The sequence below is a fragment of the Lynx canadensis genome, chromosome D2, assembly GCF_007474595.2.
Source record: "Lynx canadensis isolate LIC74 chromosome D2, mLynCan4.pri.v2, whole genome shotgun sequence".
Classification (NCBI taxonomy): domain Eukaryota; kingdom Metazoa; phylum Chordata; class Mammalia; order Carnivora; family Felidae; genus Lynx; species Lynx canadensis.
In genome coordinates, this window is record NC_044313.2 from 74,186,304 (window position 1) to 74,211,896 (window position 25,593).

Here is a 25,593-nt window from a genome sequence, read left to right on the forward strand (position 1 = left end):
ACTCTGCATCAATGTATTCAAATTTTTTGCTTTGGGGAATGTGTTTGTTCACAGGCTGGCTACTCATTTACAAGTGACTCTAAGATCTTTCTACCAGAATAAAATTCCAGACTATCAGCATTCCTACTAAAACTGAATAGAATTTTTAATATTTCTCCCACGCAGAGGGCAGTTTCGATCAGGTTCTGACTCCGGTGGGGCACTCAGGCTTAGGGAAATCATGTACCCTGGTTCAGTGTTTTCTCCCAGAAGCCGTGGGGGCCTTAGGCTGTGATCATTTTCAACCATGGCGATTTATTTTTTTTTATTTTTTTTTTTTTATTTTTTTTTTCAACGTTTATTTATTTTTGGGACAGAGAGAGACAGAGCATGAACGGGGGAGGCGCAGAGAGAGAGGGAGACACAGAATCGGAAGCAGGCTCCAGGCTCTGAGCCATCAGCCCAGAGCCCGACGCGGGGCTCGAACTCACGGACCGCGAGATCGTGACCTGGCTGAAGTCGGACGCTTAACCGACTGCGCCACCCAGGCGCCCCATGGCGATTTAAACTTAAACACAATTTCATCCAGACATCATCTAGCATATTTGCATACCAACTAAAGTGACAACACGGTCTATTGTATATGATATGCTGGGTAAAACAAAATCTTAAACCTGCAGTAGTTTTCAACAGAAAGCTGACAAACGTTCATCTACGTGAAACAACTCCCACCTGGCACCAGCGGCTTGCCAGACTTTTCGCTCATGAACTCATAATCCCCAAATTACTAAATCAGGCTTAAAAATTTGCTTTCTAAGAAGAGTTGTCGCATCAAATCCTTAGAATTTTCATTTGTGATAATTTATGTTAAATCTTATGACTTCAATATATTCTTTTCAAGCAAAATAAAAGGATTAAGGAAATGTGTGTGTGTGTGTGTGTGTGTGTGTGTGTGTGTGTGTGTGTGTGAAAACAAATGGATTAACCAAAAACTAGAGAGTTAAAATTATTATTTGAACAAACACTGGTTGTGTAACTCCTTGGTCTGCCTAAAGCATAGATTCTCAACGTGTGGTCCTGAACCAGCAAGCAGCAGCCAACAGCATCTTCTGGGATTTGTTAAAAATGCAAATTGCTTGGGCCACACTTCTGACCCCTGAATCCAAAAGTCTGGCCCAGCAACTTGTGTTTTAATAAATCCTCTGGGTGACTCTGCTGTACGCTTAGGTTTGAGAAACATTTCCCTAAAGCATGTTTTCTTAATGGTGACACATTTGGGGTAGGATAATTCTGTGCTCTATATAATACTGCCTTTGCATTGCAGAACATGTAGCATCCCTGGCCATCACCCAATCATAATGGACAGCCCAAATGCTCCCAACCCCCCTTTTTGGATACTTCTTAGGGAGAAAACTATTGTATACACAATATCAGATCATAAGTCAAATTCCATACGTATCTACTCTCTATCCGCTTTACCACAGTTACATATTTAACACCACTTAAGACTTAACATGTATTTTACAAAATATCTATGCTAGAACTTCTCCTTTCCTTTAGTCAAATGTTACAGCTTTAAAATACAATTTATTTTGATTGCGCAATACACATCTCATTAACAACAGCAACAACAACAACAACAACAAAATACATTCCAAACTAGTAGTCTCCTTCAAGTAAAATCTCTGACCTATAACTGTGCCTCTCATAAGAAGCAAGAGAAGGAACCCAGTTTCATGGCCAGATCTACCAGTTTTTAGTAGATCTTCTAAGACTATGAAGGCTCAGCTTTCTAGTTGCTATAATGAAAAATATCTACCACAAACTCCTGAACTATACACTTGAGCAAAAAATTACAATAGTGTATAAAAAAACAACATGAGAGTCTCATATAACCAGAGTCAGCAATATTTTGCAAGCAAAATTCCTGGTTGTTACTGATATCAAAGAATAAATATTTTAAAATCGGAATATTTATAAATAAAAATAATACTATCAATAAAAATTACTACTTATTTATAAGTATGGAAATGAAATGTAATGAGCAATATTTTTTACGCTAACAGATGTTATATTTTCACCATATCATAAACATTTTTCTTGAATGATTAGTACGTATAAACTAAACTAATGCTTCGTATGGAAATATAGTTCTAAGGAAAAGGGAATAAACATTTGAAACCCGAAAACAAATTCTGAGTATTTCAGGTTGCTTTTTTTTTTTTTTTTTTAAGAAAGAAACATGTTCTTAAGGAAAGAAAATGTTGAGTAAGAAAGAAGAGAAACTTTAGAAATCTAATTCATAGCTAAGTATACATTTTATAACCATGAATTATCAGTTACTAAAAAGTTTAAACTTATGAAATGAAAACTTACAATTAAGAGACCAATGTCCACTTCCTTCTTGGTCATAAAAAGTTCTCTGATTTTTTCACATTGCAAAATGTCCTTATTAATATATTTGGAGAAGTCATTCGCAGGCTTGCCATATTTACATGGCATTATAGATGTATGGTTGGGTCCACAAGCATATAGATAAAAGGCCTCTTGTGAATCAATCTTAGCTCCTGAACAAGAAAATAAAGTTATTTATTTATCATACTCCAACCAGAATTTTTCATAAAAAGCAAGAAATCAAGAGTTAGTTATTTTTGTCAGATTCTTTTATCTCTATAAAATTAATAAAGTCGCACATTCCAAATTGGTGTCATGAGCAAATAACCTATGCCAAGTATGGACGGGAAATGAATTAATACACATAAAGTTAACTGTGAAGCTTGTGATAAAATAAAATAATAAAATTTCTATTTTTTCCTTCAGATAGAAAACAGTTACTTTGGTTTTGTTTTGCCTTTTTTAAATAAATGGAAACCATACTTCAGTAAATTCCTTTTTGAAATAAATATGAATTGATATCTCATTCCTCCATTCTTCTATCTATTCAATAAACGCTGCCTGAATGCTATTATGTGCCAGGTTTAGTGATATACATTTTTTATTTTTATTTTTAAGTTTTTTAGTGATATATATTTTTAAATCATATATTTCTTTTTTCCCCTAAAATTTGATATTCTTACAGAATATACTAAAATTGGGCTGCCTGGGTGGCTCAGTTGGTTAAGCATCTGCCTTTGGCTTGGGTCATGATCTCATGGTCCATGGGTTCGAGCCCTGTATCGGGCTCTGTGCTGACTACTCAGAGCCTGGAGCCTGCTTTGGATTCTGTGTCTCCTTTGCTCTCTGCCCCTCCCCCACTCGTATTCTGTCTCTCTCTCTCTCTCACAAAAATAAACATTAAGAATATTAAAAAAAAGAATATACTGGGGCGCCTGGGTGGCGCAGTCGGTTAAGCGTCCGACTTCAGCCAGGTCACGATCTCACGGTCCGGGAGTTCGAGCCCCGTGTCAGGCTCTGGGCTGATGGCTCAGAGCCTGGAGCCTGTTTCCGATTCTGTGTCTCCCTCTCTCTCTGCCCCTCCCCCATTCATGCTCTGTCTCTCTCTGTCCCAAAAATAAATAAACGTTGAAAAAAAAAAATTAAAAAAAAAAAAAAAAAGAATATACTAAAATTATAAGTAAGAGAGATAATCATTCTAAGTTTACTTGTCAATACTGTATTTTCCTAGATTATAAAACAAAATTGATTTGATATGCGCTTCCCTTTTGGGGGAGGCTGGTAGGAGGTATGACGTACACCCCTGCATTAAACATATATATCAATTCTAAGAAACATCTATATTATAAAAATGTTGAAATATTTTAGAAGTGCATCTTGGTATCTAGGAAATGTAATACTTACTAAGTACAAGTGAAGGAATAGGGATTAATACCCTGGATTATTATCCAGGATAATTTACTAGTTTAATACTTGTTAACTGAAAGAAGAAACTGGAAACGCTTTGAAGGAAAAAAGTATACCGTTGAAGAGGAGTAAATTTCCCAGGTCCCATTTTCCAGCCAATTGCAAAAACTCTTCTTGGGATGATGAACAGTGGCCAATCATGCAAAATGTTTTATTGCTATCAGATGACAAGCTTGTTCTTCTCGGAAGCATAAAGTCCAAAGTAACATCAGGTTTCCTGTGTTAAAAACAAAGTTAAATCAATTACTTCAGTGAGGACTTGAATAGTTTAAAAGCATAAATGTTTAATAATGGGAAGTTCTTGAACAATGTTCTCGGTTCAGTATCAAACAGTTGGTGATGGGGAAAAAGAGAGTGGATTCTGCTGTCTCCTGGTCCCCAGTGCTAGCAGTACACAAATTCCAGAAAGAGGGGAGTAGAACAGACATGCCTGATGGCCCCGCAGCAGGCCATGGGAGGAGGGACCGGACACCTGAGGCAAGTTTTCTTTGCCATTCGACCTCTGCACATGCGCCTTCCTGGTTTACAAATACAAACCAACCACCTCCCCCTAATTTTACCAAGAAGTCTCCCACCTTGGTAAACCATTCCTAAAACATCACCTTCTATGAAGCCATCAAAGACTACTCAGAAAAGGAGTATCATTTCTCAAGGTTTGGTTCTGACTAGCCACTGAAATGCAATGCTTTTCTGCATTTTCTATTTTTTCAATGCTCAGTCATAGAGTTTGGGTTAGTCTGTTGTATTTACAGGAATCCTTACAAAAAACAGAGTAGGAAAAAGTAAACTGACACTTCCTCAAAGAGAGACACACACGACGAGAGGATTTCATCATCCAGTTGGAAGTCCGGAGTGCCAAGTTCTACCCCTTTTGGGGGAATATTTTAAGCTGCATATAAAGATAATGAAGGGGGGCGCCTGGGTGGCTCAGTCGGTTGGGCATCCGACTTCAGCTCACGATCTCACAGTTCGTGAGTTCGAGCCCCGCGTCGGGCTCTGTGCTGACAGCTCAGAGCCTGGAGCCTGCTTCACATTCTGTGTCTCCCTCTCTCTCTGCCCCTTCCCTGCTCATGCTGTGTCTCTCTCTGTCTCAAAAATAAATAAACATTAAAAAAAAAAAATTAAAAAAAATAAATAAATAAAGATAATGAAGGTAACTTATAAAGGCAAAGTTTGTGAATAAGATAAAGACTTAGAATATGCTAATGTTCATAGAATTTACCAAGAAATTCTATGTTGGTATGTCAATTTATTTAAATTTAAAAACTTTTCCCTAAGGCTTTCTGTTTCATATTTAACATAAAAATGTAACTATTTTAATAGAAATATTTTCTGATAAAAATGTGAGATAACTTTTTTTTATTGAGGTATAACAGACATACAGCAATACAGTGAGATCATTTCCAGATTGCATGCATCTTTCTTGAACCAAATACATGGCCGTGACCGAAACACTATTGCCACCTATTGGCAGTATGACTTAATACAGTTTTTAAGGGTAAAGAACACTTTGCAAGATGAATTCAACAAATGTTAAGTACCTACTATGTGCCATATATTCCTACCACATTTGTGTGCTGTTCATTAAATAAGAATATAAACTATTAATAATTTGTTTTCAGTGTTACATACTATTAAAATGTTCTCCTGAAATACATTATTTATAGAAATTATTCTATTAATTCAGAAAGTGCCAAGTTTAAATCAACAGAATAATATATTCGTCCTTGGTCACTTGCTCGTTGCTCTCTTAACAGATGAAATCATCACTTTGTACCAATGGCAAAAAAAAATTCCTTCAAAGTAATGTAGAAATATATGAATTGACTATGCTCACCAACCATCCACAATGAACATCTAAACCCTCATTCTGAACATGTCTAGTTAGTTTATGACTCCTATACCTGTCAGGTGGTCTGATTCAGAAAAAGGTTGTTGGGGTGGCAAAACACAGGGTTCTAAGGCATGGGCTGTATCTGGGTTCAGGTTTCAGCTGTACCCCATACTTGTGGCATGACTTTACCCGCTCTGGGTCTCTCTCAATTGCCTCACATGTAACATAGAGAAAACAATATACTTTCTTCCTAGTGTTGTCAGGAGGACCAAATGAGGTCATCCGTGTGAAGCGTTTCATACAGTTCCTGGCACATGTTGAGAGCTCGTGAAATGAGGAGAGGGTCCATGAGAAAGAGGCTCGCTATGCACAGCCCTGTCCCCAACTCCAACCGACCTAACTCAAGGTTCTGAAAAAAAATTTTACTAATTGGTTAAAGTCTGAGAACTCCTCAGAAAATATTTTATTTAGAATATGGAAGCTTCAATGACATATTTTCATGAATTTTTTGAAATGAATAAACAAAAACTGAAGCCCTGGTTTTGTTCCCAAAGCCTGCTCTTTCCTGTGGTGGACCCTGGGGAGGGACTCCCCTAAAGCCACTCACAAGCCCCCTGTCCTCTGCCTTCCTCTGGCATTGAGGCTGGACAGCTCTAAGCAGTCAACTTGACAGCCTCCCTTCCAGCAATGAGCCAGCACACAGCTTTCCCTTGGCTTCCACGGGCCTTCCCCTCTGCCTGGAAGGCTCTGCCTCTCCCCTGCCCAGAGCACGTCCCGTCTCCCCTCGGGGTCTCAGCTTAAATAATCCTTTCCCAAAGACGCCTTCCCTGATCTACCTTTTACGTAGCAAACCTGATATTTTCTGTCTGGGGACCTGTTTGTTACCTCCACAGTATCTGTCATGATTTGGATATAATCATTTCATTGTGTTTGCTCCTTGTCTGCTTCCCCATTAGACTGTGAGTTCCAAGAAGGCATGGAACCCAAGTCTTTTTTTTTTTTTATATGAAATTTATTGTCAAATTGGTTTCCATACAACACCCAGTGCTCATCCCAGCAGGTGCCCTCCTCAATGCCCATCATCCACTTTCCCCTCCTTCCCACTCCCCCCCGCCCCATCAACCCTCAGTTTATTCTCAGTGCCAAGTCTTGTTTACCATTGCCCTCAGGCCTGATACAAGCACGCTGGGCACACGGCAATTCCTCAATAAATATTTAATGGATGAACAAATGAATGAATAAGAATAGGCTCATTTATGCTAAGGGCATATGTTATTTCTGTGGTCTCATCTACTTCGAGGGATTTTTAAGAGAACTGGGAGATAATGCATGTAAGGCACCTAGCAAAAGGTATGCAACATAACAGGTATGAAATATTTTATAGTCCATGCGATTAAATCTAGCCTCCTCATCTTGACATGCATAACTTGCCTATCAGGTAGCATGACCATACCCATTGCTTTTCTTTCTCATTACTGAACTCAGACTCTTCCTTCCAGCCAGCTTGATCCTGTCCCATGCTGCGCCACTATCCAATTCTGTATCCCCTTTCATGGTTACTTCATTCATAAAATACTTCGCAACTCTTACAAATCCAAGATACTTTATAGTTCTCCCTGGCTTATTTTACATTAAGATATTCCAGAACACAACTCTTATTAACTTGACCCACAATTCTCCTGGTCGGTAAAAATCACACAGTATACCTGAATCTATCACATGGCATGTTCTAGGACCCCATTTTAATCTATTACCTGATACACACTAGCTTAAATTTTGCTCCGGTCATTCTAATTTCTTTTGAAACCCTGACTTAATTTAGGTCTTAGCCTTATTATCCACTTAATTGAAATAATTCCTTGTGGATTCATTTTATAAATTTGTAGGCATGAAAGACCAAACTATAGGTTCTGTTCCTTGATCTATCATATATTCTATATAAACGTCTAAATGTCAGTTTTCTGCATGTTCCCTCAAACCCAAGTATTAACTTGCATGAGAGATTAATTTTGTATTAAAGTGATACACAGGAAAAAGTATCCGACTCTGACATAGACTCCTGCATTAACATACAGCACATCGTATCTATAGTTTCCTGTGATCTGCTTCAGAAGCTATGACAAACTAAACTTAAAATTTTAATGGAAGTTAGTAAGTATTTACTAAAAACGTTTCCTACCTCTGCCCAGAGATCCATATGGAGATTTTCCCATGGTTATTCTTCTTCCCTTGGGGCTGCTGTAGGTAGGTGAGGACCAAGTGTTGCCATTTGCTGGGGACGAAAATATTCTCCTGTGATTCAACCTGTGCCAGTAAAATAGCTTTCATGTCATCGTTTGAATCCATGCACATACTACAAAAAAGAGAAAAAGTATAGGCTGAAAACATGAAATTTCTGATCTCAATATTTAATAAATGTCTAATAGCTATAATTCCAGGTATTTGAATTAGATTAAAAATCAGTTCTATTTTTTCTAAAGTTTATTTATTTTGAGAGAGAGAGAGAGAGAGCGAGCACACAGCAGGGGAGAGGCAGAGAGAGAGGGAGAGAGAGAATCCCAAGCAGGCTCTGCACTGTCATTGCAGAGCCCGATGTGAGCTTAGTCTCACAAACCATGAGATCATGACCTGGGCTGACATCAAGAGTCAGACACTCATCTGACTGAGCCACCCAGGTGCCCCAAAAATCAGTTCTATTTTTTTTTTTTAATGTTTATTTTTGAGAGACAGAGAGAGACTGAGCACGAGCCAGGGAGGGACAGAGAGGGAGGCACAGAATCCCAAGCAGGCTCCAGGCTCTGGGCTGTCAGCACAGAGCCCAATGCCAAGGTTCGAACCCATGAACCATGAGCTCATGACCTGAGTTGAAGTTGGAGGCTTAACTAACTAGGCCACCGAGGTGCCCCGGTTCTATTTTTAAACTAATTTGAAAAGTCAGTAGGTCTTTGTTTTACACCATAAAATCTGCTTAGTTATTTTATTATATTATTACCTCAATTCACGAACTAAAATAGATGAAGCTCATTTGCTGGTGTGAATAATTTAGGCATTAATTTTCAAAATTCAATTTGAAAAAAAAATGTATTGTTACTATTTATTAAATGTTTTACTTTATTTATTTTTGAGAGAGACAGAGCAAGCAGGAGAGGGGCAAAGAGAGAGGGGGAGAGAGAGAATCCCAAGCAGGCTCCGCACTGTCAGCACGGAGCCTGATGTGGGGCTCGAACTCACAAACCGTGAGATCATGACCTGAGCCGAAACCAAGAGTGGGACACTTAACTGAGCCACCCAGGTGCCCCTGTATTGTTACTATTTATACAGTCATTGCCCTTTTAGAAATTACAGTGTAATTTTTGGTTCATACAAAAATTAATACATGTTGTAGATAAATGTCTAAATGCCAAGATGTACTAGGGGTCTATCCTACTTGGAGGGATTGCTGAGAGAATTAGGATATAATGCATACAAAATACCAAGTAACCTTTATAACAAAAAGCATATATCCTCTAAATACCGTATTTTTGTTTAAAGTTTTATAAAAATTGTATCATACTCATTCAATCCAACTAAAAGATTTGTATACCAGTTAACAAAAGAGGTAGGAAAAAAAGACAAGACTGCAAGAAGAATTGAAGTTTATCAGGTAATGGCTATTAAACATATAATCTGCATGGAAACCAGCTGTCTGATAATAACATCTTAAGGTGATTGCAATCTGATAGAATATTTCCATAGATAAGACTTCAGTGAGCATTGGTCTAAAATCTAATAGAGAATTAACATAATCTACTTTCAGAGTTTAGTTATAGATTTTTGGATAGAATAATATATTGTTACAGAGGTGGTATTAATACTTGTTAGAATGTATCTTTTTAAAAACAGTTTTCTGATTTGCTGTAATTATCTTTATTAGATTTCACATCAATGTCTCATCTAAATTATTTAAATATGCTATCTATTCGCAGGGGGTTGAGGATAATCGATACCGGAAGATAAAAGTGCCATTGCGGGCATCAGCCCACACTTGCATCATCAGAGCTTTGGATCCCAAGGAAATCATATGAATACATCCTTCTTCTATGAGCTTTTCACCAGGATTTATGTACTCGGCACCTTCCAGTCTGTTGTTCTCTATGATAAAAAGACGTTAGAATAATCAGTAAAGCAGTTGATAAAATGCGGGGAAACGTGAATTTAAAAGAATACAAAGCATGGTTGTTCATTTGCAGTAAATTATTTACCTGGATGTTCCAAACAATATTCCCAAACTTGAGATGTTAATTCCAAAAAAGCACCAGGAGCGAAGACAGTAACTGGGTACACTGGAAGTTATTAAAGTCTTCAAAATATACGATAATTAAGGGCTAATTGTGGGAATGAACAGATCATTGTGATGTCACTGTGGTGACCTATTACAAACCATGCCACATTTCTCTTATTGATTGGATTCGGTCACTCTGACATTACAGACCCTGGCCCACAGAGCACACACCATTGTCACAGGCACGACCAAAAATCATCCTATAATTATTACAATAGCATGATTTAAAAAAAAAATTGATTTTTGAAAAATCGTGCTGTTTGAATATATTCTTTGTTTAGACTCCCTGATGAATCATCTTTGCATATAATTGCTAAGTGATTCTGAAACTCTAAAATGTTATTCTAAGGCAAGCTAAGGTAATGCCATATGCTTTGGGCTATCTGGTTATTCATCTTGACTTCAAGTGGTTTCTCACCACACTGAATCCTCAAGCCATCTACACTGTTACTACACTGCCTGACTTCACATAGAGCTATGTTAATGAAGATGCACCAAAATACAAAATGCATGTCCAAGGGCTCAGACTTTCAGAAAAGATGAACACTACCAGCTATTAGACTGCTTATATATTTGTTGCCATTTTCCAACAAGTATAAACACCACCAATTTTTAAGAATATTCCCCCTAAATTCATTATTTTGAGGACTATTGCCCAAGATACGAGATGTATAGAGAATTCACATCTGATGTGCTACTAATGTTTCCATATCAAATCTGACGCATAAATAAAAGACCAGAACAGAAACCAGTGTGTACCCAGCTACTGTAAAGTAGAAATATAACAAATAGTTAATACAACAATCTTCTGAGGTAAATTTTATTGTCCCCATTTAGAGGGTGACAGAATTGAGGTGCTGAGAGATTAAGTAACTTGCTCAAGGTCACAAAGTTGGTTTAGGGCAAAGGATGTGTCATCACTATAATATCTTCTTCATCTCTCCCTTCAAAATTTTGGTATATATACTATTTTTAAATGTTCTTTTTTAATGTTTATGCAGAATTGTCATTCTAAAATATATGTCTCCTAACATATTTCTACAATAAAAAAAATTTTTTTAATTGCCCACTACTCCACTTTTTCTCAGGTCATTGTGTATACTTATTTCATTTTATCAGAGACTGTCTGCACTGTGATTGCCCCCACTTAAATCTGAGAAAGAGATCTGCACAGTTTACAGTACAGGGGTGGCGCTCAAGCTCTGAATTAAATATAGGTGAGTCTAAATCCCTCCCCATCACTTACCAGCTATATAAACTGGTCATGCCGTTTCATATCATCTGTGAATATGGACAGTGAGAGCACTCACCTTACCGAACTGTTGTGAAGATTAGATTGAAAACGTAAGTAGAAAGAGTGGGGCAAAGTAATGCACATACAGAAAGCACTCAGTGTACATGGGGCAGCAGCAGAGCTATCAATCCTTAGTGGCAAAGTTCAACTCACAAAAGAAAATGCTAGAACTATTTGTTTTTGTTTTGTTTTGTTTTAAGTTTGGCTTCCTAGGCTAACCCGCAAAAGTGCAGAAGTACACTATGCTAACAACACGGAAATGTGTCTGGAGAAGTGGATTCCGAGTTCCAGCTGCGGACATCAGGTGACACTTCTCACTCTCCCATCTTGACAACGTCATTAAGGATTTCTTTTCTACCAGTGTCAGTGGTGGAGGACCTTGCCCGAAGGCCTAGTGTTCCGAAGCAGGGAGCCAGTGGGATGCGTCAGCTTTGCCCCGTGAAGAGCCCCTGCGGCCAGGACCTCCATGTGACCCCTAACCAGCTGTCTCATCTAGTCATTTCATCCATCCCATGGACCCTAACAATTAGCCGACCTGCTTGGCTTCTCACCACCATAAACTGCTTTTTAACGAACAGGTCCTTCCTGCCCTCGTCATATGAGGAACCAGACCCAGTTTCGTGGCGGCAGAACAGAGATTGGATCGGTTATAGAAAGTACTGGAATGGAAATGATTCTAACCGTGGAGAAAGGCTGACTCACTCAAACGCAACGTGACAGGAACTAGGAGAGGGGCACTGCGGAACGATGTGGCGCGAGGAGGAGAGCTGAGCTAAGAGAGAGAAAGGAGATGAGATGGGGGCTCCTGGGGCCTGGGGAGAAGGGGACAGAAGGACAGAAGAGTGGCTCTCGGGCTTCTTCCTTTACTTCTCTCACACCAGGAATCACCCTAATCCAGTGATGGGAACAGGAAAGAGGCAGGAAATGGGGCTGGTGATCCCCCACGGCAGTTGTACACGTGGGGGTCCCTCCGCCGCAGCCCCCACCTCCAGCCCGAAGGCCACAGTACAAAAGAAAGTAGGGTTTTTGAAGCTATCTCACCAGCCAGGCTTTGGGGAGGCAGGGCCTGCCATCACTAAGGCACCTAGCACGAAGAACATGTCCAGAGCCAGTGAGAAATCCACATATCCTTACAGCCCAACCCAAATGCCCACATGAAAAAGCTCAGTGAAACAGACAACAGATAACAGCGGGAACATCATACCTGCGCCATCCAAACTACTGTCCCGCGACATTAAGGATTTGTTTCTTTTCTTCATCTTCTTTCCTTTCTCCATGGCACTCTCCGCTTCGTGGATGCACTCCACGCTAAACCACAGTGAGACGCTGAACCCTTCTGACAGGTGTGGCCAGCAGTTCTGCCCCAGCAACGGCAAGTGGACTGGGGCTACGTGCCAGGAGGAGAGCAGCCGCTGGGGGAAACTTTCACTGTCGGCCTCTTTCCTGCTCTGCGAACTCTGTGCTCTTCGTAATAATCCCAGGGCCTTACTGTTTAGAATCCCAGGACTCCTTTGTGATGAAACGCCATTGCTTAAATTTGGCGTATGCAGTAAAGGGAAGGTTAGATACTGTGAAGGGCTCATAGCAATGTCGCTTTCAATAATTTTCAGAATACCCAAAAGAAGAACTTCCTAGAGAAAAAGCAAAACAAAACGTCAGGATCATGTTAAGGTACATAATAATTTTGAAATTCTGGTTATAAATGACAGTCTGTGCTGCCAGATTCTCTGTCTCCCTCTCCCTCTGCTCCTTCCTTGCTCTCTCTCTCTCTCTCTCTCAAAAAATAAACTAAAAAAAATTTTTAATAAAAACAAAAGAAATTAACTACAGTAATTATATCTGGAATCATTTCTACCAAAGAAAGATATGTATTTCTAAGTATACTATAGTTGTTTCTCTCAATTTTACTTTTTATTTTACTTTATTTTATTTATTTATTTTTTTAGAGAGAGAGAGAGTATGGGTAGGGGAGAGGGGCAGAGGAACAGCAAGAGAGAATCCCAAGCAGGCTCCACATTCAGCGTAGAGCCTGATGTGGGGCTTGATGTCATGATTTCTTGGATCATGACCCAAGCCAAAATCAAATGTCGGACACTCAACTGACTGAGCCACCTGGGTGCCCGTCTCTCAATTATTTTTAAGTGAAGCACAGAACCAGACACCTGACAAATTCTCCAGATTTCTGGATGATATTTCTAACATGACTGACTTCATAAAATTGAGTGGCTCAATTACTTTCCAACTTACTTTACATGAGTTTTCCCTAATCAAATTAATTTTCTTTCATCTGCTTTTGGTAAAACAAAATAAGTGTTTTTAGGTTTTCTTTATAAATTACAAATTTTTTGTTAAACTGAAGTGTAGAACTGTAGAAGAGACAAGAGAGGAAACGAGCATCTAATTAAAAAGAAAAGTAATGACTAAGGAGACAAGTAAAAAAGTAGAAAAGAGTAACCTAGTACAATGCCCTACCAATTATATGCCCTATGCATAAAATAACAGCTAACATTGACGATGATGATGATGATGATGATGATGACGACGACGATGATGAGAAATGCACTCAGGGAAAGTAATAGAAACATTTCGGGGTGCCTGGGTGGCTCAGTGGGTTAAGTGTCCGATTTTGATTCAGGTCATGATCTCAAGGTTTGTGGGCTCGAGCCCATGTCAGGCTCTGTGCTGACAGCTCAGAGCCTGGAGCCTGCTTCGGATTCTGTGTCTCCCTCTCTCTGTGCCACTCCCTTACTTACATGCTCTGCCTCTCTGTCTCTCTCTCTCTGTCTCTCAAAAATGAATAAACATTTAAAAATGTTTTAAAAAAGAAACACTCCAAACTACAGTCACCAAATGTCTACATCAGTGGTTTTTAACCTTGTGCTCCATAGAGTCCTCTCAGGGTCCACAAGCGGGAGTAAGGTGGGGAAATGGGCAGGGCTCAGTGACATTTAATCTTGCGTCACGGAAAGTAGCTCCCAGGTTTTCTGTTTGATTTGCATATGCTTCCAGTCAAGGTCTCATTATAAAAATGAGTTTCTCAGCAAAGAACAGTCTAAAAGTCACTAAGTTACACCAATGGAAAGAAGTGATACAAGATACCTGAAGAGTAGATACTAATTTTCTAAAAAAAAAAAGGATAATCCTTAAAATGGTAACAACTACTCATAATTAAGTTCTCTTTAGTAATTAATATTACTTGGCATTTCTTAAGCACAACAACTGGGGGTGGGATGAGGTAATGGGACTATGATCCCAACGATAGGCTGGTTAGCCAAAACTGAAGTGAAACAGTTAAAATGTGGGCAAATAATAAAATGATTGAGAATCTCACACATAACATGGAGTTGACTGTATAATAATTACCACAACAAAAGAGAGAGCTTAGTGATTTCCAAATAGTTTTTAAAATATCCTATTAGGTATCTGTGAAAAAAAATTAAATTATAGCATATTTACTGTACAAGGAGATTTCTCCAGAAATATTCTCAAAAGAAGGGTTAGCTCTTCCGAACACGTTCTTGAGCTCATCAAAGATACCAAAAGATCCACCAATACTCTTTGGCATGCTAAATTAAAGAAAGATAGGGGGGAAAAAATTAAAGCCAATACAAAATTAAAGACACAGAACAAACAATTTCACTGAAAGGGATCAAATACTAGTTTCACATCTTCAGTGGATTATAAACAATCTAATAATCCAAAAATGTGCTGAAAAAATAGCAATATGATTAAATGCAAACCAACCAACCCAGTGACAACCCCCCCACCCCCACTTTTCTTAAAGGTTGGTTAGTTCCCAGTAAAGGTATTATTTAAAGAAGCATAAATTAATACAATATTTGTTAAGTAAGTTGACACTGTTAAATACCATAAAATAGTCTGCTATCTTCTCATCTTGAAACTGTTTAAGTATTACTTTCTAATTAGATGACATAGATAAAAGTGTAAATATTAAAGATTATGAAGATAATTAAATATCACAAACTATTTTGAACGCTTTCTTTATTCCATTGTGGGGTTTAGAATAAAATATAATTGGTAGTACATAAATTCACAGAACTTTTTAGAATAAAGTGATTAATTTTTGTAGCACGCATTTTAGTATTCAAAGTACGTTTACATGCATTATCTCAGCTAATCCTCAGCAAAAAAATTCCTACAAATGAAATATTATCTCCATTTTAGACATGCCAGAAATAATCCTGATGTGCAACCTGAGAACAGAAGCCACGTGCAAGCATCATGTTTTGTAGAAGCAGTGAACTGACGCAACAAGACTAAAACAGCACTGACTTTACCCTGTAACACAAACCCATGAAAGGTTGTAGAGTAAGAACTATGAAAACTAGTCAATAAAGGAAAATAATTAAGTATTTCTCCTGCCTTTCCTTTATGAACTCTATCTCTGGGTAACCAAATAGTTGATGACAGCAAGTTTTCTTTAAGTATTCCTGTTTATCAAAGAAGATGAAATAACAGCATGTTACCATTTTGCAGTCCCTAGGCTATGAGCATCCATGGCTCCTAGCACCTCCCCAAGAGAGACGACCAGACATTATGTGCCTCTGGTTGGAGGCACGGACTCCTGCCTGTAAAATATTCTGGTCAAAAAATGGAACCTAGTAGGGTCACCTGGGTGACTCACTTGGTTAAGTGACCGACTTCAGCTCAGGTCATGATCTCACAGTTGGTGAGTTTGAGCCCCGCGTTGGGCTATGTGCTGACAGCTCAGAGCCGGAAGCCTGCTTTGGATCTGTGTCTCCCTCTCTCTCTGCCCCTCCCCTGCTCACGTTCTGTCTCTGTCTCTTCAAAAATAAATAAACATTAAAACACTTTGTTAAAAAAAAAAAAAAAATGGAACCTAAATTTGATTAGGTTTCTAGGTCTTACTACCAGTGAAAGGAAATATAAGGGAGAAAGGATCATGTTAAACAACCTCCCGGGGACATAATCACCAAAACTCAGAATGCAGGAGACGCCTCATGATAAAAGACCTGGCTTCTTTAACAACGCCAGCAACAAAATTCAAGGACTGAGAGTAGACATCCACAGAAGAAAAGAGTTGAGACATATCTACTTACTGTAACGTATGAACCTAACTAGGATTCTGATTTTAAAAAACACTATCAAATAAAGTGTTAGATAATCACGGGGGGTGGAAGGGGAGAAGTAATATGATCAAAATAAAGTATATATAGGTGCTTAGACTTTTTTTTAAGTTCAACACAGACAGGTACCAGTTCAAAATGAGGGGATAGAGATATATATTTATATTTCTTTGTCTACTAGGGAAAACTTGCTGAACTAAAAGTACAGAATTACAAGAAGAAAAGAGATCCATAACAGCAATAAAAGGGGGGAGTCAGTGGGCATTGGGAGCACATCAGACTTCAGAACATTTCTTGAAGATGGAAGAGCAGAGAGATAAGAGAAGCTGCAGCCTAGAATCTCTCTGAATTACAAAGGGGCTCAGAGGAGGAGGAGGAGCCAATCTGTCTGTCTACATTCTGGAGAGGAAGGAAGAATGAGGCTACAAATGCAGGGATTAATACAAGGTTTGTCTGGAAGCACCTACCTCTCTCCTTGATCCTGAATATAGGGCACAGGTAGCTCAGCTTTGACTTCTATGCCCACACCTTGATAACTCTTGAAAGAAACTCAACGGATTGCCGGGCAAAAGCTGAGTTGGAGAGTGGAACATTAGCACCAGAGCTACCAGTTATACAAGTACAGTCTGCAGACAGGCCAAAAAGCTTAATCACGGGAGAAAACAGGGACTAAAATAAAACCCAAAAGCTATTCACCAAGCCATGCATCCTGGCATTGGGCTGTGTTGCCTGGATGAAGGGATGACTTTTTCTTAGCACGAAGACACTATTCACAAGCCGTCTGTGTGGAGGAAATACTTTTCTAATGTACACAGAATGTCTTATGGGGTAATAGTGGCCCTAATGGCCCCCCAAAGTAAAGATTTCCTTATTATGGTATTTGGGGAACTTCAGTCATCAGGGATTGTCAACAGATTGCCCATTCAGGGAAGATGCCAAATAGGAAAACAAATTTACTTTTACATCATTAGCTCCAACGGCTTTCTTAAATAGAAATGGGCAATAAAAGGTTCAAAAAATATTTGAGAATCAGCAACATAGAAGAGAAAAAACAAGATATAAAAGACAAATTGATAAACTGACCCCAGAGAGAACATAAATAATTTAGGGTAGGAAAGATATCCTTCTAAGATGTTAATTACTAGATCCAGATATACATCCAGATATGTGGGTGTTCAACCAACTGAGCCATCCAGGTGCCCCTACATCCAGATATATTTAAGAAGATATTTTATCCTTATGTGAAAATGGAATAAACAAAAATCAAATGAACAAAAAGAAGCTCTTAAATATTAAAAGATAATTGCCAAAATTAAAAATTGGACAAAAGGTTGGAATAGAATTGAAGAAATCTCCCAAAACACAGCACAAAAAGAGAGAAGTAGATAATGTGAGAGGAAAGCTAAGACAATGCAAAGTCAATCCAAGAAGGCCTAAGATTACAATTAGGATGTAAAAAAGAAGAGAGCATAAAACACAGAGAGGAGAAAATTATTTTTAAAAATACTAAGTCTCAGGGTGCCTTGATTTTGGCTCAGGTCATGATCCCAGGGTTGTGGGATCGAGCCCCACATTGGGCTCTGCGCTGAGCATGGGGTCTGCTTAGACGTCTGTCTGTCTGTCTGTTTCTCTCTCTCTCCCCCACCTCTGCCTTGCTCCCCATCTTGTGCACTCTCAGTCTCTCTCAAATAAAAATTTAAAAATTTTTTAAATTAAAAAAAAATACTAAATTTCTGTGACTGTTAGACCTTTCTAGATATGACACCAAAATGTCATTTTGCATTGCATTGCATTGCATTTTGCATTGCATTGCAATGCATTGCATTTTGCATTGTGACAAATGCAAAAATAGATAAATTGGACTTCATCAAAATAAAAAATTTGTGTTTCAAAGTATACCATCAAGAACATGAAAAGATAAAGCCAAAGACTGGGAGAAAATATGTGCAAATCACACTTCTGATAAGGGGTTTTTACCTAGAATACATGAAATCTCTTACAATTCAATGATTAAAACCACAAATTATCCAAAACAAAAATGGGTAAAGGACTGAATAGAAATCTCTCCAAAGATATCCAAGGAAGATACACAGATGGCCAATAAACACAAGAAAATAGGACTAACAACATTAGCCATGAGAAACATGCAAATCAAAACCACAATGAGATATCATGTCACACCCACTAGGATGGATATAGCCAAAAACATAGGTAATGACAAGTGTTGGCAAGGATGTGAAGAGACAAGAATCCTCATACTCTGCTGGTGGGAATGTAAAATAAGTCAGCCACTTTGGAAAACAGTCTGGCTGTTCCTCATCTAGTTATACATAGAGTTACCACTGGACCCAAAAGAAATGAAAACATATGTCCATGTGAAAACTAGTACATGAGTGTTCATGGCGTTATTCAGAATAGCAAAAAAGTGGTGATGGTTGCATAACTGTGAATATACTAAAAAACACTAAACTGCATATTTTAAATGGGTGAACTGCGTAGTATATGAATTATATCTCAATAAAGCTGTTATTAAAAGGTAATATAATAGAATTTCTCAGAGCTAAGCTAGAAATAAGTCTTCAGCTCAAAAGGATCCACAATAAAGTGTCTACCACAATAAATATAAACATACCCATACACTAAACAAGTAAATGGAAGAAGAGGAAAAACTTTTCTTTACAGTACAATCCCAATTAATAAATATAGAAGTAATAATGGGAATAGAAAATAGCTATTTGGCAAATACCACAGTAAACAGCAACTTTACAATGGAGAAACTCAACAAGACACCACTTTAACCAAGCGATCAAAGTCAACATCACAGTAATAAGATACAGATACACAAACCACAATACGGCACACGCAAAAGGCACGTAACTTATGAGGTCTATTTGCCAAAAACGCGTAACTTGAATTTAATCATGAGGAAACATCTGACAAACCTGAATTAACGTTTCATGCGTGTTATACTTCCCCAACTAAAATCTAGATTTCTCCAACTAAAAGCTAGGTTTCTATCTATTATATATAATATAGCCATTTTATATACTCATTACGAATTCCTCAAACGTCTGTGAAAGTACTGAGTGGAGAGTGGCACTCAGTATCTGATGAAGCAGCAACACAGTGTTTAGACTACAGTTGCTGTAATGCCACTTCTACGTATATGACCCTCAACAACTCACTCAGTCCCTTGGAATCCAGAGCTTGCTCTCTATAAAATCAAGATACTTATAACATGTCTATTCTATTGGGTGTTTCTGGGGAACAAGAGAGATGATGCATATAAAGCTACTTTTGGAACACAGAGCACTATGCCAGCGAAAGCCATTATTACCAACTCTTCATTTCACATAACAACAAAATAATTTTAAAGCTATCGTGTAAAACTAACGGTTTCAACGCACCTTGAAAATCAGAATCAGCCTGTGTTAAAATACTCAAGAACCCTCCTAAAAGATTTTTCACAGTTCCCTGAAGATTAAAAAAACAAAACATAAGAAATTAAATTTCTTACCTCATGAAAGCATGAAGCAACTGTAATGTCATAATAAATTGATAGTTTACTGTATATACATATATAAATACTTTAAAATAACTGGAAAGAATGCTATGTATATAATTACATACTTTTCATTACCTTTTTTTTTTAGGTGGTGTATACATTTATTTTTTTATACTGTTTTTGTTTTCTGATTTTTCAAAAACAATGACCATATTAAAATTCAATGTAATTTTAAAACTATCACCCATTCTCAGAAATATACTAGGATTAGTTAGCCAATGACATTAATTTTTTTATGCTCCTTTAGAGGACCATGGAGTTAAAATATTTTCAGATTTTACCACTCATAGGCAAAAACATACCTGAGGCATTATAAAAGATTAAGTAGTCATCTCAAATAATTTTCAGGCAAGTTGGGTTCAAGATAAAGAGATCAGTAACTGGGGCATGAACATGATAAATACTGATCACATTTAACTAAATGCATCTTTTACCTGTTGCATGAGGAGAAATATATTCTTTTCTTTCTGTCTGATGATTTTCAAAAAACTCTCAAATACATGGACAAGTACATCAAGTTTGGCTTTACCAGCAGAAAGCAAATTTAATTCCAGCATAAAAATCTCAGGATATATTATCTCCCCGTCTGTGAGGTTTTCAAGTAAGTCCTTCGGATTGCCTGATGCGCTGAAAACTTCTACTTCAGGCTTTACGTCTACACCTGACAGGGGAAAAGAAAAGATTGTTTTTATTCCCTAAACACGGAATAAATATTTCAAATCTCATTTAACATTTAGGAGATCTTGTGGCAAAGTGCTATTTATAAGAAGATTCTCACGATGCCCTTTCCTACAAGGTGCCTTTTGATTACAGTAAGTATCCTGAATAATCAAGGCTTGTGGATATTTGAAGATAAGTGAGTGGCTTAAAAGTAGTTCTGGTCTTCAACAGAATTACAAATATCAACAGTCAATTTTATAGACATGTGATACAGATTTAACACATTCCTCTGGCACAAGTGGAAAAAACCACTATCCTAAACTTTCTGCTGCAAAATACCTAAATCACAGGGTGGTTCATTTGCCTGCCCATATCTCTGTGAAAATAATAGGCTTGGCTAGTGGTTGGGTGAATCCTATACTTTGACTTCTTCATAAGCAAGAAAGATAGACACTGTCACCAAATATTACATTTTGGAAAATTTAACTGATGTGCTCTTAAAAGTGACTGCTTGGGATCTTTAAAAAAAATGCTCATGTAGTCAAGAAATGTATAAATGTCTATGTGGACTGGAGTTCTTTAAATTAAGATCTAGTTGAGGGGCGCCTGGGTGGCTCAGTCGGTTGAGTATCAGACTTTGGCTCAGGTCATGATCTCCTGGTTGACAAGTTCGAGCCCTGCCTCGGGTTCTGTGCTGACAGCTTGGAGCCTGGAGCCTGCTTTGGATTCTCTATCTCTCCCCCTCTCTCTGCCCCTGCCCCACTCATGCTCTGTCTCAAAAACAAATATAAACATTAAAACAAATATTTTAAAAGAGCTAGTTGACAAACCTATAAAAAGGGGGAAGTCTGCCATAAAACGTTAGTACTCTGGTAAAGCCAACCCCATTAAAGCATTATTTTTTCTTTTCTTTTTTTTTTTTTAAAGTTTTTTTTTTTTAACATTTATTTATTTTTGAGACAGAGAGAGACAGAGCATGAATAGGGGAGGGTCAGAGTGAGAGGGAGACACAGAATCCGAAGCAGGTTCCAGGCTCCGAGCTGTCAGCACAGAGCCTGACGCGGGGCTCGAAACCACGAGCTGTGAGATCATGACCTGAGCCGAAGTCGGACGCTTAACCGACTGAGCCACCCACGCGCCCCAAGCAATATTTTTTCAAAAGCACTGCCTCAGAAGGTGGGGGGAGGGGGAAATGGAAAAAAAATTCAAAAGGTATAAATTTGCAGTTATAAGATAAATAAGTACTAGGGATGTAATGGACAACATGATAGCTACAGTTAACGCTGCTATATGATATAAACATTTTTTGTTAATGTTTATTTATTTTTGAGAGACAGGGCATGAGTGGGGGAGAGGCAGAGAGAGAGGGAGACACAGAATCTGAAGCGGGCTCCAGGCTCCGAGCTGTCAGAACAGAACAGAGTACAACGTGGGGCTCGAACCCACAAACCATGAGATCATGACCTGAGCTGAAGTCAGACACTTAACTGACTGAGCCACCCAGGCACCCCTACACTGCTGTATGATATAGAAGAAAGTTGTCAGCAGAACAGAACCTAAGAGTTCTCATCACAAGGAGAAATTTCTTCTTCTTTCCTTTTGATTGTACCTATATAAGATGATGGATGTTAACTGATACTATGGTGGTAATCATTTCACAATAGATGTAAATGAAACCATCATGCTGTGTAACTTAAACTTACACAGTGATGTATGTCAATTATTTCTTAATAAAACTGGAAACAAACAAGAAGAGTTTAATAAATCAAGTAAGCTATATGAGTATGTGTGTGTGTATATACATATACACATATGTATATTCTTTCAATTAGTGGCTGTGCTTTTCTTGTTTTCACTCTCTTTATGGTACACAAATGAATGAACGAATACTTGCTATGCGCCTATCAAGCCCTTTTATTTCTTGATACTCTTCACTTCTGACACCTATTGGTTGTTTTTTCTACTGGAATATATATGAAAGCAGGGACTTTCTATACCCTGTATTCTCAGGCATTCAGTTAATGTTTGTAATACCAAAATATATCTGTTTTAAGTCCCATATACAAATGCCAGAATTTACTGTTGAGATCAAATAAAACAGAGCAATGCCTCTTTTAAATTGCAAGGCAATACAAAATTCCAAGGTGGTATTATTATAACCATTTTTCTAAGTTATAATCTGACTTGCAAACCCAACCACAAGTACTTCAGTGATATTTTACCATCATCTCGGGTTTCACTGTCCTCAGGGTTGCTTTCACTATCTGCTTCATAACCTTCTTCTTCAGCCAAAAGTTTAAGACTACAACACTGAGAATCCTCAGCTTCTTCCGAAAAATCACCAGGTTGGGATGACAATCCTTCTTCAGACTGATGACTCTATAAGATTGGTGCAGTTAGAAGGCAAAAGTAGTAATATTTGCTCATTTTTAATAATAGAATATTTATTACTCAAAAATGATTTTGAGGATAGCTTCAGTGTTTTCTTTATGAAAAAAATCTCAGGAATCAATATTAAGCACTATAAATTATGAATTTCATGCAGCAAGATTTTCCAGAATCTCTTGACTTTATTAACACCTCCAAAATGGGGGTCTGTAACAGAGTAAGCTATAGGTCATTTCAGTTTTACTGAAAAAGAGGTCTGTGAAATTTCACACTAGTTGTACAAGAGCAAATGACCAAAAACCACAATGAGGTGGAATTATACTTACAACTTTATGCTAGTAAATAAATACCATTTTTCCACATTTGTTCATGGAAAAAGATTTTTCCATAGGATTTTTATACATGAAATGTTTCATAAATTAGATAACCAGAGTAGACAGGAAAATTGTTCAAAGGGATTAATTTTAAGATTTCAGAATGAGACTATCTACATATATTCTTGATTCTCAGAAATCAAGAATCCAGCGTTAACTTCCTGTGTAGTATCGTGCAGCCTGAAATCTTGCTTTTCTCATAAAAATGCTACTAAGATATTCACTTTAGAAAACATTTTCACTTACAGAATCTCATAGTGCTTTATCACTGCAACATTAATAGAAGGTAGATTAAAGGAGGTATTGTAACATTTTCCAGTTAACCAACTGATCCAGGAGCATGATGAAGGCATTAGTAGCTACTTCAGTAAGTTTTTAAAGTTCTGACAAACAGCAACATAAAATATTACGGCAGAAGATTATAAAATGTCATATACATGGCTAGACTGAGAAATTAAGAGAGAAGTTACATAAAGGACAGGTGACAATTAATTGAAGGTAAAAGAAACAGGAAAGGAGAGGGAAGTAAACTAAATATGCATCACGGTTTCAGGAAAAATATTAAAATAGTTCTTTTAGAAAAAAAATGCCAACATGAATGACTGAAAAACTGTGCTAATTTCTATACAAGTACTAGTCATTTTTATGTTGAATGATTTAAAATGAAAGTGAATAGAGAGTTCTAGAAATATTAACTGTGCCAATATAGGATCAGAAAAGAGAGCTGAGTCATCACCATGCCTGAATGATCATTTAATAAACTATCGGTTATACGCGAGACTTAGCAAATCAAATAATACATTTCTGTCTCACTGAGAGCAATTTGTCAGTAAACTGCCAGATTAGATGAAAACAAGCACGTCACATTGCTCTCCTGCTTTTCATGAAATGGGGCACTGAGTGAATACTGTCCATCCCACGTGATGGAGATATGACTCACAGAAGGAGATATGACCAGATCCTGGCCCGTGTTCTAACCACATTCATCAGTGGCTGGTCCCATCCCATGCCCGTCTGCCTCTGCTAGTCATACCTAAAAAACACAACTGAATGTTATCCATACCTTCTCAGTCATAGCATCATGGTGGTCAAAATCTACTGAGTGATTCCCCAGTGCGACTCGAAGCAGGGCATCAAATAAAGGCTTTGCTAATTCTGTTTCAATCACCTTTGACTGGGAGAGATGGTCCCTCATTTCAAACAGTATGTTTTCCACAGATAAATTCTAAGGTAAAATAAAGGATACTAAGAATATTAATAATGTGCTTAAAAAATTAAACAATGACAAAATAAATATTTACTTAAGATGTACAAAGTTATTAGTACATTTATTTGCAGCAGATACGAAAGTATAATGACTATAAATATCCAGCCCTATACAAATATCCTGTTATAATTAATAACACTTATTTATCAAATGCTTTACTCATCTTATTTCATTCTGAGTTTCAATGTATCATAAATTGACTATATCACATACAAAAAAAAATAGTTGAAACTTCAGAGTTTTGATTAACCACCTCTACATTTTACAAATGTCTTATTCTTAGAGATTCCATAACAGTCAAAGAAGCACTTATATTCTAATCCCTCCCTCTCTCTCCCTTCTTTACTCCCTCCCTTCTGTCTTTGAAGGAAACTCTTGCTGCTTATCTATGTACCTATATTAGGCAATGAAGCCATAAAGATGGAAACGAAACTGACTTCTCCCTTAAGGAATTGCCTCCGTCCAGCGAAAGAAACAGATACACATTGGCAAGATATCATGATGACCATACTAGAGCTATAAACAAAGTTCTCTGAGAGACAAAAAGAGAGAAGCTGCCTGAGAGACCTGTCAAAAGTGTCCCAGGGGACACCCAGGGGAGGGGTTGTGTGAGATGGACCATAAAGAACAGAGGTGGGCAGCACACATACAGAGGGAGAGAGTATACTAGGCAGAAAAATAGGCACAGAAGTACAGAAGTACTACTAAAGAGTGGCATCTTGAGAAGCTGTTGGCTAGCTCCATATGGCTGATGGCAGCATGATGAAGGATGGCAGGCAATGAAGCCAGGCAAGGAAGTGGAAACAAGACACCGAAGGGCTTTGTGTGCTATCCTAAGGAGTTTGGGTTTTAACTGTGAGCAATGTGGAAACATCGCGAGTTTTTAGACAGGAGGAAATAGGGAGACAGGGACTGTAGTAGGGAGAGACTGTTGGCTGACAG

At 37.9% G+C, this 25,593-nt stretch overlaps 1 protein-coding gene across 4 annotated transcripts in view; it reads right to left on the bottom strand.

Moving 5' to 3' along the window:
* LYST (lysosomal trafficking regulator) overlaps positions 1–25,593 on the bottom strand; it is a 180,080-nt gene that overhangs the window by 102,570 nt on the left and 51,917 nt on the right. For all 4 annotated transcript variants that reach the window (XM_030335241.2, XM_032595256.1, XM_030335240.1 and 1 more), the window contains 10 exons: positions 24,448–24,609; positions 22,845–23,001; positions 20,397–20,623; positions 19,805–19,871; positions 14,746–14,855; positions 12,494–12,920; positions 9,661–9,805; positions 7,854–8,027; positions 3,897–4,057; positions 2,356–2,546 (listed from right to left, as the gene is read on the bottom strand). In XM_030335241.2, the coding sequence (XP_030191101.1) occupies positions 2,356–2,546; positions 3,897–4,057; positions 7,854–8,027; positions 9,661–9,805; positions 12,494–12,920; positions 14,746–14,855; positions 19,805–19,871; positions 20,397–20,623; positions 22,845–23,001; positions 24,448–24,609 (1,821 nt within the window). The remainder of the gene's footprint in view (positions 1–2,355; positions 2,547–3,896; positions 4,058–7,853; positions 8,028–9,660; positions 9,806–12,493; positions 12,921–14,745; positions 14,856–19,804; positions 19,872–20,396; positions 20,624–22,844; positions 23,002–24,447; positions 24,610–25,593) is intronic.